Source organism: Dermacentor andersoni, chromosome 1, assembly GCF_023375885.2.
Source record: "Dermacentor andersoni chromosome 1, qqDerAnde1_hic_scaffold, whole genome shotgun sequence".
NCBI classification, from domain to species: Eukaryota; Metazoa; Arthropoda; class Arachnida; order Ixodida; family Ixodidae; genus Dermacentor; species Dermacentor andersoni.
The window spans coordinates 349,682,406-349,697,328 of NC_092814.1; the positions used below are offsets into that span (position 1 = coordinate 349,682,406).

At 49.6% G+C, this 14,923-nt stretch overlaps 1 protein-coding gene across 2 annotated transcripts in view; it reads left to right on the forward strand.

The window, feature by feature from the left end:
• The window catches only part of LOC126516490 (uncharacterized), a 62,080-nt gene that overhangs the window by 35,989 nt on the left and 11,168 nt on the right, over nt 1-14,923 (forward strand). For both annotated transcript variants that reach the window (XM_050166621.3, XM_050166622.3), the window contains exon 4: nt 10,198-10,290. In XM_050166621.3, the coding sequence (XP_050022578.1) occupies nt 10,198-10,290 (93 nt within the window). The remainder of the gene's footprint in view (nt 1-10,197; nt 10,291-14,923) is intronic.

Below are 14,923 nucleotides of genomic sequence, written 5' to 3' on the forward strand. Positions count from 1 at the left end.
GCGCTCGCGTCGGCGCTGCGAGAGTTTGCGCTCTGACGACAGGTATCTCCCTACGTATCGTCCGTATCCGTTACGTATCCGCCCGTTACGTATCGTCCGTTACGTATCCGCCCGAGAGCGAGGGAGATACCTGTCGTCAGAGCGCAAACTCTCGCAGCGCCGACGCGAGCGCCGCGGTGCGGCTCGCGGCCGCTCCGCCGACTGGAGCCGTGGGCCGCGTATTTTTGACCGCGACTGTACATGCAGCTACCGCACCAACAGAGTGAGAGCCGCACATTAGAATGTTCCCTTTAACAGTGGACCGCTGTGCATGATTTGGTGTCTGCTTGGTCCACTCTTTGCTGCACTAGATAACTTGAGAAGTGGAGTAGTGGAGGCTGGGGTCTACATAACAGCTCATTACTACGTTAGCCTAGCATGCTTTATTTCTTCCTGCACATGTAATGCTTAGAAGTGCGCCATGGATAACTTACCGTCGAACTCTGTAGGGGGCTAGAGTATTGTAAAGCTGCAGTTTGTAGCCTTTTCTCTGCTACGCTCAAGTTTCTCACGGAGAAATAAAACCTCCATTGATTGATTGATTCATATGTCACCCATCAAAATTGAAGGAAACGTGGGTAGCGGGATGTTCTGACAGAATGCATTATGTCCTGAGTAGTTCTTGTTGTCACTCGCAGCTCCATCTGAGGCAAATTGGTATTCTATATACATCCATTCGAATTGCCCTGTCGTAACGTTTACAGATTATGAGCGACGAAGAAATTTTCTTGTAATACGTATGCCGTTCTAAGTTCGCCCCCTCCCCGCCCCCGCCCCCCGTTTTTCTGCAAAACATTTGCATGCTCGCATATTATTTTTAAGCTGGCATGCATCAAACTCTTTACATTTTGCTCTGAAGCGATGAAATAACGGCCTGTTGATCGTTATTTTGTCATCGTGCTGGCTCCTCCATGGCGGACGACAACCTCCGTTTCATCATAAAGTTAATTTAAATTAAATTATAGGATTTTATCTGCCAAAACCACGATATGATTATGAGGCACGCCGTAGTGGGGGACTCCGGAAATTTTGCCCACCTGGGGTTCTTTAACGAGCACATAAATCGAAGTACACGGGTGTTTTCGCCCCCATCGAAATGCGGCCGCCGTGACCGGGATTCGATCCCGCGACTTCGTGCTTAGCAGGCCGACACCATAGCCACTAAGTAATCATAAAATAATTAGCGTCTTTCTTCTAGCTGTACCACCATCATCATAGGCGTCGTCGTTAAGTGAAAGCTTGGTCTACCGAAAAGCACCTATATATCGCACGGCAAGCAAACCGCGCCATAAAATTCTGCATTTGTTGGTTAAATGTCTCGCTTTGCCACCATGCGGCCTCCAGTAGTACACTGTAAGATATACGCTTTTTATTTTACTGGACTTTTCCCGGCATCATCGGTCGCCAACTAGTTACTGTTAAAAAAAAAAAAAAATACAGACGTCCGAAATTTCATCCCACGGCACCGCGACAACGCGCCGTCATATTTGCCGCATCTTGTCAACGAAAATACTGAATTGTGTTAATTCATTCTACGGCACCCTAACCAACGTGCTGTAATAGTTACGGCAACGTTATCAGTTTTCCTGTAAATTCTCTAAGGGTGATTTCCGGTACGAACAAGCCTGCTATACCGTCATTAGTAATCTTTTTATAATAGTACTACGTTTTCTCGAGCGGTTCTCCTTGTGAAACTTGCTGCAGGGTGTTTCTGTTCAAATTACACAGGTTGCTAGCTGTGCGTTCCACAGAAGAAAAAAAATTGACGATGCCCTGAAGGAAGAACTGTTTTTGCTTGCCCAGCAATAAAACCAAAGCAACAGCTAATGCCCAAAGGAAAGCCTCTATCTGAAACATATTAGAAGTAACTGTAGCTTAAAAAAGAATACGGGAAAAAAAAAGAGGCACATTGATAAAAAATATAATAAACAACTGTGCTTGTGTTATGGTACAGTGCACTCATAAAGTCGAGTCTCTCTTATTGGCTAAGTTGACTTGTACATTTAGAACGATAAGCAATGGGTCTGTCTATACGCCGGAGTACAAAAATGGCATAGGATTGCTCTTTGTAGTAATTCTGCAAGTTAGGCTCTACAATACACATGAGAAGAAAGGTTCATGGATTTCAACTTTCGTATATACGCTGTATGCGCCCTATACATACTATAAGTGCAATGAAAGCATAAACTAGCACCTAATTGTAGAAAACTGCCGAGCAAGGTTTCGATCAGCAAACATTCTGCTGGCATAGACTGCTATGCTGAATGAGTGACAAAGTATACGGCAGCTGGTTTATTTTTATAAACCGTTTGCTGGTTGTATTGAAGAAATAGGCACTCCAGGTTGTATTTTGAATTTTGGGGAAGTCCACGTTAGACAATGGCAACTGTGGGGCAGAAAATGAAGAGAGTGTAAATTCTTGAGCATAAATAGTTTTTCGCAGTGTGCTCTCACTACGGCAAGTTCAGGTTATTCGGACACTCAGAGCAAAGCTGTTTGATGTAGAAAAGATATGTCATACCGCAATTTCCCAGTTTGCTTCTATGATCGCATGCTCAAGCTTGAACACTTTCTTGTTTACCGCTGGTTTCGCTTTTGACTTTCTGCCACGATAGTACTCTGGAAAGAGGTAAACGATATATATATATATATATATATATATATATATATATATATATATATATATAAACAGTGCTGGATAGCTTGGTCGGTCTTGGTCTTATAATATATATATATATATATATTATAAGACCAAGACCGACCAAGCTATCCAGCACTGTTTATTCAGAAAAAGGCAACGCCCCAGCTCATGCGCGATGAAGTAGCAGAACAAGGAAGAAGATGATGGCTATGTACAAATGAAAACGACGAAGTACCTTAATAGTGCTTACACTAACTTCCCCCTGTCATGGAAAGCGGCCAGCCTGGCCACAGATTAGAGATTATCTAAACGGGGAGTGAAGGGCTTCATCCGCGAGACGTGAACAATTTCGGTATTCCGGCGGCGCCGGTCAGTGGCGGAGTGTACTGGGCGGACGAGATAGTTCACTGGAGATATTTGCTGCACAACGGTGTATGGGCCAATGTAGCGTTGAAGGAACTTCTCACAGACGCCTGGAGTGCGGACTGGAGTCCAAAGCAGGACTTGGTCTCGAGGGTGAAAACGGAGGTCACGGCGTTTGTTGTCGCAGCGACGTTTGCGCTTAGCTTGCGTAGCTTCCGTGCTTTGCCGGGCGATTTGACGGCAATGTGCAACTCGGGCAGCAAAATCTTCTGGAAGGGACGCGTTAGGCGAAGAAGGTGCTAAAAAGAATTCTGTGTCGAATATGGTGGAGTGGAAGGTGATCGTCCATACACAAGGAAGAAAGGGCTGTAGCCGGTAGTCCATTGAATAGCAGTATTATACGCGAATGTCACAAAAGGAAGAATTTTATCCCAATCAGTGTGGTCAGGACGGATGTACATGTAAATCATGTCAGACAGCGTACGGTGGAAGCGCTCAGCAAGGCCATTGGTTTGCGGATGATAGGTAGAAGTAGATTTGTGGACGGTATCAGTGGCCCGAAGTACTTCCTCGAGAACTTGGGAAATAAACGCCTTGCCACGGTCACTGAGAAGAACGCGAGGTGCCCCGTGGCGCAAGACGATGGAGCGCAAGAAAAAGTCAGCGACCTCAGAGATGGTACCGGATCGCAGAGGGGCAATCTCGGCATATGTTCAATGGTCGACCGAAGTGACAATCCAACGGTGACCGGAGCGTGTCAAAGGCAAGGGACCATATAAATCAATGCCGACAAATTCAAAAGGTGCCTCCGGGCAAGGGAGAGGCTGTAGTAAACCGGCACGAGGGGATGTCGAGCGTTTGCGGTGCTGACATGACGCACAAGAGGCAATGTATTTGGCCACCGTTGTGGCTAGGCCAGGCCAGAAGCAGCGGGTCTTGATGCGGTCGTAAGTCTTGTGGAAGCCTAAGTGGCCGGCCGATATGTCGTCGTGAAGTGCCTCTAATACTCGCAGGCGAAGGCAGCGAGGTAGAACTGGTACCCACCGGTGACCTGTTGGGTGGTAAACGTAGCGGTGTAGCACGCCACCTTAAAGTCGGAATTGTCGAAGTTGGCGTCGCAAGCGGCTGTTGGGTGGTTCGGCGAATCCACCAAGGTGATCCATGAGAGTTCGACAGTAGGAATGAGAGTGCGACAGTAGGAAGCAAGACGAAATAAGAGCGTGATGAAAGCGCAACTTGGTCCAGGGGCGTTATCGAGAGCTGGTGTGAGGCAGGCGTAACATCGGAACGACGTGGCGGGGAAGATGACGGCGCGTTACCGGGAGAGAGCGAGAGTGGGCAGTGAGACAATGCGTCTGCATCATGATGACTTTTTCCAGACTTGTACGTGATTGTAAAGTCACATTCCTGCAAGCGGAGTATCCAGCGTCCTAAGCGTCCTGACATGTTTTTCATTAATGACAGCCAACACAGAGCATGATGGTCGGTGACGATGGTGGAGTGGCGGCCGTAAAGGTATGGATGAAATTTCTGAATCGACCAAACGATAGCCAGGCACTCTTGCTCTGTAATGGTGTAGTTCCGCTCAGCTGGAGAAAGTGTTCGGCTGGCATATGCTATGACTTGCTCTTTAGAGGCTGCATTACGTTGCAGAAGTACTGCGCCAATACCTTGTGCGCTTGCGTTAGTATGGAGTGTGGTGGGGGCTCGATCATCGAAGTGGCGAAGCACTGGTCCGGAAGTAAGATGTTGCGTAAGAGCTTGAAACGCCGACTCGCAGTCGTTAGTCCATGTGAAAGAGGCACCGGTAACCAGTAGCTTGTATAGAGGAGCTGCTATTGCAGCGAAGTTGCGTATAAATCGACGAAAATATGACGCCAAGCCGAGGAAACTACGTAGATCTTTCTGTTGCTGGGGGCCAGGAAACTGGACAACAGCACTAATATTTTCGGGGTCAGGCTGGATGCCATCCTTTGAGACGACGTGGCCCAATACATTTATTGTCTTGCTTGCAAATTTGCATTTTTGGTATTGATCTGGAGACCAGCATTTGCAAGGCACTTGAGAACTTCGTCTAGTCGATGAAGATGTTGGCTGAAGTTAGACGAAAAGATGACAATATCGTCCAGATAACAGAGGCAGGACTTCCATTTTAGTCCATGAAGTACGTTGTCTATCATGCGCTCAAATGTGGCGGGAGCATTACAAAGCCAAAAGGCATCACGTTAAATTCATAAAGTCCGTCTGGTGTAGCGAATGCGGTCTTTTCTTTGTCAGTCTCGTTCATCGGAATTTGCCAATATCCTGATCGAAGATCAAGGCTGAAGAAATACTCCGCCCTTTGTAGCGTGTCCAAGACGTCGTCAATTCGAGGTATTGGATATACGTCCTTGCGTGTGATCTTATTGAGCGCTCTATAATCGACGCAAAAGCGGACGGAGCCATCTTTTTTCTTTACCAGAACCACGGGAGAAGCCCAGGGGCTAGATGAAGGTCGTATTATCTTCCGAGCAAGCATGTCAGCAACCTGTTGTTCAATGACCTTTCGCTCGGACGGCGATACACGATAGGGCGTCGTCGTATTATAGCGGAACCATCGGTTTCGATGTGGTGTGTAGCCGCAGAAGTTTGACTCAACACAGGGAAACAGCTATCGAAACAGGCTTTGTGCTTCGCCAAGACCATCAGTAAGGTTTTGAACTGCGCGGCTGTTAGGTCAGAGCCAAGAACGGCTGGAAGAGGGAAAGAATAATCCAAACCAGAGGTTGGTGCTGGCGATGAAGAAGGGCACAGCGTGACTATAGAGATAGGTTGAGTGTCGGCGAGGGTTGCCACAGTCATTCCTTTGGGCAGCATCACAGGATCTGGGGTCGTGTTTCAAGCAGACAGGAGGGCGCGGCCACGTGACAACCGGACGAGACAGGCGGCAATGAGAATTCCGCGAGGAGTACAGCGGGAAGAAGGGGCGACTGGAGCGTCTCCGTCGGCGATATGACTGGATGTTACGGATACAACGTCTTCGTGACCAGGACGCAGGACGTAGTCTACAGCGATGGCCAAGTTCACGCATGAAGGTGAAGACTCCGTAACAGGTGCAAGCGCTGTATCCGTGATATGGACAACTTCCTCTCTACATGAAATGACGACTGAAGCAGAATGTAGGAAGTCCCAACCCAGTATAAGTTCATGGATACACATTGGAAGGATGATAAATTCAATGTGGTGGCGAATGCCGTTGATGAGAGCACGAGCAGTACATTGTCCGTCGGGGTGAATGAATGCCTCATTAGCACAACGCAAAATAGGTCCTAGATAAGGCCTTTTACTTTCCGTAGCCGTGAACACAGATCACTACGAAGAACAGAAACGGTGGCGCCGGTATCGATGAGAGCTGACGCGGGAACACCTTCAACAGTTACATAAAGCATGCTGGTCGGGCGAACAGGAGGAATTTTTGAAGACCGATATAGGAAGCAGTTTCCCCTCCAAAAACTGCAACAGTTAGTTTTCCGAGTGCTGGTCGGCAAGATGGGAAGTGGGGCGAAGCGGTGATGTAGAGCGCCGGTAAGGCGAAGGAGAACGACGTCTGGCCGAACGGGAACTATGAGGCAGATTGGGAGCAGTTGGAGGAGACGGAGAACGCTGCTGAGGGAACGAGTACGATCCGGGATAGCAGGCGCCTGGTCGGCGAGTGCGGTCTCTCTCGTGCTAAGCATAGCCTCGTCTTTCATCCTGCTGGCGACGGCGGCAGAAGCGAGATATATGGCCGCGTATACCACAGTATAAACAAACAGGGCGAGGTGGACGCCACTGAGGGCAGGATGGCGCAGCAAGTGCTCTGGTTCCCATCGAAGCCAAATGGTCATAGGTAACGTCAGTAGGCACGGAGATCACGGTTGGGGTGGGTAGCGAAGCAACATCAGCGTAGGTAGGTGTGGGGCGCGCTACCGGAGCAAGATTCGGCGTGGGTGTAGTCATCACTGTCAACTCTTGCTTTACAACCTCACGCAAGTCGAAGGTGGGGGTTGGGGCACAGGCAGCAGGTGAACGCCTCACGTCTTGTATTTGAAGCTCTTCGCGGATGATGGTGCTGATAAGAGCACGTAGATCTGAAGAATGTGGAACCTGAGGAGCGCTGCTGCCATGCTGAAGACCAAGAGACTGCAGCTAGTCTAGGCGCTGACATGTGGAAGTGATATGTCTTGCACAGAAGCCGGATTTTGCACGATTAAGGCGTTGAACGCGACAGACCCAATGCCTTTTAATATATTCCGAACGCGTTCGGCTTCCGTCATGCTAGGGTTCGCGTGGCGGCACAGAGAAGACATCCTCTATGTGTGAGGTATAAGACTCTTGTGGAAGTTGGAGGCTGGTGCCCACCTTCTGTTTGGCGATTTCTGCACGGCCAGACGAGGAAGCGAAGATTTGCCGCAGCTTGGAGGTAAACGTGGACCAATCCGCGATGTCGGATTCGTGGTTGAAATACCACGTCTTTGCAACACCGGTCAAGTAGAATGCGACCTGCCTCAATTTCTGGGTGTCTTTCCACTTATTGCAAGAACTCACGCGGTCGTAGTGGTCGATCCAATCGTCGACTTCATCACCGCAGAGTCCCGCAAAGACAGGGGGATCGCTTTGAGGGCTCGGCACAGTCCAAGAGGGCACCGCAGGCGGAGTCGTTTCTGTGTCAGGTTTAGAGGCGCCGGAAGAGCCGGGGTTGGATCCATCGTCGTTGTAGGGGTAGCCGGGCTCAGGCGGCGATGGGAACGTATCTCCAGGAAGGATGAGAACGCGAGAGGACGTCGGGGTCTTGACGTACCTCCACCACTTTATAAGTCCGACCAAGCTGTCCAGCACTGCTTATTTCAAAAAAGGCAACGCCCCAGCTCATGCGCAAAGTAGAAGAACAAGGAAGATGATGATGGCTATGTACAAATGAAAACGACAAAGTACGTTAATAGTGGTTACAATATATATATATATATATATATATATATATATATATATATCCGGGATCCGGTAGTTGAACAGGCACTTGTAGCTTGAGGACACACGTACGAAAAAAAAAAAACAACGATGCTTTATTTCCTGCGTTTCGGCTGGGATGCGGTCTACGAGTATTCCCTGACGAAGGCCGGACCCCGGTTGCAACGTAGGAAATGAAGCATCGTTTTTTTCATACGTGCGTTCTCAACCTACAACTTCTACGTGCATCCTCAGCCTATATCTATATATATATATATATATATATATATATGTATATATATACATACATTTGTGTGAAGTACGTTGTCATAGTTTAAATTTCAGCTTTCGTATAGCAAGCTCGATGAAGGAGAACAATGCGCATGAAAGGCACCACGCTTCATTGGTTACAGCTTGTGTTTACTGAAGCTTGTGCTTTCGCAGCTGATTTTAGCAGCTGCTGCTTTCGCAGCTTGTGCCTTTGCAGCTGATGCTGCAAAAAATGCACTGATCTTGGATCTTGATAAACCTTGTTACCCTGAACTCTTTGTTACGCTACTGTGAGGGACCTAGTTTAGTTCCCATCGATACAGTAAAGTTGAGTTGCGCCGAACTTCTGGTAAGACGAAAGAAATTCCCAGTTCTATTCAAGTAAATCTTAAAGAAAGTAAGGTCTGAAAGCATGTATAGATTTCAGGGCATAGCCCTTTTATCAATATTCTGCAGACTCGATCACACATGTTTGAGTTTATTCAACGACATTCGTGAGTTGAGTTTGTGTGAATGGGAAAGATACGAAATGTCAACGCAGCGTAAGGCGCAATTTCTCGAGCTCAGGGAGCATAAGTGCAGGGTGTTTTGGTAGAACAACAGCTGTCGCTACTGAAATGACGAGCATATCCGACAAATGGGTTCTCGATGTTTGCAAGTTCTAACTGTTCCCCCGCGTGACATATACTACAAATATACAAATTTACGCATGTATGCAGAACCGAGCAGCACACAGCGGTAAATAAAGTGAAGAAACGAGATCAAGCAGAGGGGATCGCTTAGATTCAGTTGTCACCCAGTGCACTTAGACGCAGGTGAAAAAACGAAAAAAAGAAGACAATGTAACGCAAAACACTTGCACTACACTACGTGAACGGTCAGTGACACAGCATGTCAATCGGATAGGAACGTCCTTCTGGCTGCCAGCAACGTCCTCGACGCACACAACACCAACTAGTCGTTCGCTGAGGACGTGTCGAGCACTACAGATGCAAAGTCTTCCTTTTAACTTCTCTAGCGCCAAGGTTTGAAGCAACTGCAACTCTCAGTATAGTATCGACCTCCAGCTCTTCGGCAGACCTAGAAGAAGCTACTCTAGGCCCCGTGAACTCCTTAAACAATGGAAAGCTCTTGCTGCCACAGTTTGGATGCCCGAGCAGCCAATTTTTCGGCCAAGCTGCATATACTTCAGAGTGGTTCGCGCATCCGCTGCGGCGACACCGGAGACCTCCCTATAATTTTTATTTTCGCTGTAAGATTTACACTCTCGCACTTTTGCTCCGTCCTTTCCTTCTCTCTCTTCAAACCTATTCGCATGTACGTTACCTGATAAACGGAATCATCCCGTTTTCTCCATGCAGTCGTGGTGCCGTAATTTTTACAGCAGAAGAAACGCGAAACAAACGGGCGCTTTTTAGAGGGATGTGTCGGAGTGTCATGGCATGGCGCAGGCGCCACGAACCCGTTTCAAAGGCGAATCAAATTGTCATCAATAACCACAATCATCACCATCATGATCACTGTTATAGGATTGCAAAATTCAAAATTCCCACCGTGAATCTTGCAGTGCCGTAGGTGACTGAGGAAGGCCAATCGCTGAACTTAATCACCGACTTAGATTCGGTCATAACAGGAATGAAGTGTTGGAAACGAACCAAGAAACTCAACTTCGCATTGTCGCAAAACTGCATTTAACAGCGCGAATCATGGCCTTGCCTCCGTAAAAGCACGCGTTATTCGGTGCGCAAATTTTTATCTTTACATATTCATGAGCGTTGACATTTGGCCTAGTTGGTATAAAGGCACCATGGCAAAGCAGCGCAACTTTATACAGACGTGTGTCTATTTCTTGTTCCCCCCCCCCCCCCCCCCCCCCGCGGCACTCTGAGACGCGCGGCTTTCTTTTACGCGCGTCTCAGGTGGAGAACAGCTGCAGCGTGCTCTGCACCCCTGCGCGGGGGCACGCCTACCACGTGAACATCACGGACGGTCTCTCGTGCGGCGTCGAGAAGGTGAGCTCGTTTCTGAACTTCACGGTTCCAGAATAAAACAAAGACGTCGCTGGCACGTTGTAGAAAAAAAGAAAAACACGCATTGTTGCCGTAACCATGTGTCCTGGAAAGTATAACCGCACCGAGAGCCTTCAAGCACGCCGATGCCGGTTTGTTTTCAGTATTAATGACTTCAATGTCGCATAGTTTTGATTACGGAAATTTTTATGCTAAGAAGGTCGTTCGCCCAGAATGGTCATAAAACAGACCACGCTACCTTTATCAAATGAGACACATGGAGACGGGATGTACAGCCTCCCGAATTTTTAACTATATCGCGCGAGAACACTATAATATTGTGACGGAGGCGAGATGTAGGCGAAGGATAAAACAAAATATTTATAAAGAAAGCTAGGGCAAGAGAAGATGTCTGATCCAGCCCACGTGCAAGCGACCTCACCGTCGTCTTCATCACTCTGCCAAACCTCACGTTCATCCGTGTATCAATCGCTCCGTAACATCACCCTCCGGTGGCGGAAGCGCCGTCTAGGCGCTTGCTACGAAGGCGAGGAGCTAGATGGGCAATAGGGTTTCAGCCGGGAAACGTGAACAAGATCAGTTGGTAGCGAGGAGATCGAAGAAGCTGGGCCCAGGGGCATAATCTCGTAATTGATGTCACCGAGTTGACGCAGCAGCTTGTGTAACGTGGGATGAGCTTCTCTGATATGCTAACGCGGCGGCATGGCGACCACAGGAGGATCAGAGAGCCAGGCATGAAGTGCACACTTCTGCGTCGGCTGTCGTAACGGGACTTTTGGGAGTCCTGCGAAGCACAGAGTCGGTCGTGGGCAAGTTGACGAGCTGCACGGCCTCTACCAACGACGTTACTGGCGTATTCAGTAGGCGAGTGAGGAGGCGACGGAAGGAGAGTCTCAGATGGCAATGCAGGATTCCGGCCAAACAGTAAATAAAACGGGGAATATCCAGCGATGTCATGCCGTGACGAATTGTTCGCGAAGGTTAAAAATGATAACGTGCTGTCCTAGTCACGGTGATCAGGTGAAACATACATGGCCAGCATCTCTGTTAGCGTTCGGTTCAGGCGCTCGGTGAGTCCATTCATCTGTGGATGATAAGCGGTGGTGAGCTTATGTTCAGTGGAGCAGGCACGAAGGAGGTCATCTACCACTCGTGAGGGGAAGTACCTCCCGCGATCGGTGAGGAGTTGCCGAGGGGCGCCATGATGTAGAATTACGTCGTGGAGGAGAAACTCAGCAACGTCTGTGGAACAGCTTGTCGGGGGGCAATACCCGGGTGACTGTGAAGCGCGTCGCGTAATCTGTCGTGACCGTAACCCATTTATTTTCCGATATGGACATAGAAGAAGGAACTAGAAGGTCAAGACCAATGAAGAAGAATGGCTCTGCAGGGATATCAATTGGTTGTAGCTGGCCTGCAGACAGCGCTGAAGGGCGCTTGCGGCGTTAGCAGCGTTCACAAGCAGCGACGAAGCGGCGCACAGAATGGTACATGCCAGGCCAGAAAAACTGACGTGGGGTGCGGTCGCATCTACACGAGACACCTAGGTGACCGGCACGTCGTGAAGCTGGTGAAGAACGCTGGAGCGTAGATGGCGAGGTAGGACAAGCAGAAGGTCTTGGCCATCTGAGCTGAGATTACGACGGTACGGAACGTTGTCGTGTATCTCAAACAGGCAAACAGAATAGTCTGGTGATGGAGCGGTTAGACGGTCGATGATGAGCCGTAAAGTCGCGTCTCGCCGCTTTTCGGCGGGGATATCATGCGTAGCAAGGATGGACAGTACGCAGGCGTCTTTGTCAGGGTCAGTGAGGTCATGGTCATCGAAAGGGTGGCGTGACAAGCAATCTGCGTCTTGGTGCAATCGTCCAGATTTGTAGTGCACAACAAACGAGTATTCTTGGAGCCGTAGTGCCCAGCGGCCGAGGCGTCCAGACAGAACCTTGAGCGACGCGAGCCCGCAAAGGGCATGATGGTCTGTGATCACCGAAAAAGTTCGGCCAAACAAGTAAGGTCTAAATTTGGTGACAGCTCACACTAAAGCCAGGCACTCGCGTTCAGTGATGAAAAAGTTCCGTTCGAACGATGAAAGAAGGCGACTGGCGTAGGTGATGACACGTTCCTTGCCGTGCTGTTTTTGACCAAGGACAGCCCCAGCCATGACCACTGGCATCGGTGCGAAGTTCCGTAGGCGATGAGGGGTCGAAACGGGCCAGTATTGGTGGTGCAGTCAGTAGACGGATGAGGGTAGAAAACGAAGCTGCTTGTTCGGGTCCCCACACGAAAGGAATGTCCTTCAAGAGTTCAGTTAGAGGGCGGGCGATGTCCGCGAAGTTCTCGACAAAGCGATGAATGTAGGAACATATTCCTACGAAACTCCGGACTTCTTTGACTGTGCACGACACGGGAAATTGTTGTACGGCCCGCACCTTGTCGGGGTCTGGTTAAACACCGGTAGCACTGACAAGGTGACCGAGCATAGTTATTTGGCGTCGTCTGAAACGGCACTTAGCAGAGTTAGCTGAAGATTGGCTCGACGGAAGACGGCAAGAACGGCCGATAAACGGGTGAGGTGGCTGACAAACGTAGGCGAGTAGACAATGACATCGTCTGAATAGCATAGGGAGATGGACCGCTTATATCCCCGCAGCAGAGAGTCCATTAGACGTTCAAAAGTTGCTGGGGCATTACACATTCCGAACGGTATGACCTTGAATTGGTACAGGCCATCTGGCATAATAGTTTTTTGCCGGTCCATAGGCTCGACTGAAATCTGCCAATAGCCGGACCGAAGGTCGATTGACGAAAAATATTGGGCTCCATGAAGGCAGTCTAGGGCGTCATCGACGCGAGGCAAAGGGTAGACCTCTTTATGGGTTACTTTGTTCAAACTCCGACAATTAACGCAGAAACGCCAGCTGCCATCCTTCTTTTTCACTAGAACGACAGGGGAGGCCCACGGGCTAAACAAAGGTTCGATGAGGTCTTTTATCATTTTGTCGACCTCGTTCTGGATGACGTGACGTTTACGATGGGATACGCGATATGGATGTTGGTGTATAGGGTGGCGTCACCAGTGTTGATTCTATGAGTCACGACAGAAGTTTGGCCTAGAGGGCGGCCGTCAAAAACAAAGATATCACGATAAGACGCGATAACGCGGTAGAGATCTTGAGCTTGCGCTTGGGTCAGATCAGGAGCGATCGTCTTGTTAACTTTGTCGAGAGACGAAGGAACGAAGCTTGCGGAGCAAGGATGGTGGCGAAACATCTGCATCCAAAGCGGCAATCTTGCATGGATAAAGCGCGAAAATGGTGGCCAGCGACATGCCTTGCGGAATAACCGTAGTCGATAGGCTGACGTTGAGAAGGGGTACGACCACTGTACTTTCAGCAATGGAAAGAATAGTGTGAGCAAGGGCGACATCGCATACTAACAAATCGTCGATAATCAAAGACAAGACGTAATCGCCATCGGGAATATCGTGTGAAGACGTCAAAGTAACGTATGTAGCAGCTTGAGGCGGCAAGCGAACGTGATGGCGAGAGCATAAGCGTAGTGGTATGTCGGCTGGAACATCGGGAAGATGGGGCAGCTCAAGCTGAAGAGCACCGGTCGCACAGTCAATGAGGGCAGAATGGCTGGACAAAAAATCGAAGCCTAGGATTAGGTCATGAGGCACTTCTCCATGACGGCAAGTTGGACTGAAGTGGGATGAACAGCCATGCAGGCGCGGGCGGTACACACCCCAAGAACGGCAGGAGTCCCTTCATCAGCGACGTGGAGGATGCGGGAAGAAGCAGGTGTGAGTACTTTATGAAGGCGACGACGCAGATCTGTACTCATCCCAGAGATATGCGCCCCAGTGTCTATGAGCGCAGAAATCGTGACGCCATCAACATCAACGTCTAACAAGCTTCGACTCGTCGGCAGCGTCAGAAGGAGATTTGTGGTGGGAGTCGTCAATGCAGCGTCACCTCCGGACTCTGCACTGCTTAGTCTTCCTGATAGGCGCGTGCAGGTCTAAAGGGGGACGACGGGCAACGGCTTGTAGGCGAGCGTGACTGGTGACCACGCGGCGACGGGGAGGGACTATTTATCCTTGTAGGAGCACCGGCGTTGGGGAAATATGACTGGGTGGAAGGTGGGAAGCGGTTTCTGTCCGAACGGCGGTAAGGGGTAGATGGCGTTCGAGGCGGCGACGACCAGCAGCTGGCGCTGTAACGGATGACGTGGCCAATGCGGTGACAAGTAAGGCATATCGGTCGATCGTCAGGGGTTCTCCACACAGCTGGGTCTCCAGATCGCGTAGCGAATCGCTGCTCTCGATAGAATGAGGGCGGACGCCATGAAGTTTGTGTTGGGCTCGCCACGGTGCACACAGAGTGGAAACCCATGTTGGCGAGCTTCTGCCGGACAATGGCTTTCACGAATCGAGTCGTAATCGAGCCCGAGTCACCGGCGTGTACTGGGGCAGGGGTCATGGCTTCAAGTTCGCGGCGTACAATCCGGGTCATCTGATCTGGTGGAACTGACGGCTGTGCTGCCGTCAGTTCTGTGGTCCTCGCAAGAGGACGTTACCGCCGTGTTGGGAAGACGGGCAAACGTGTGGACA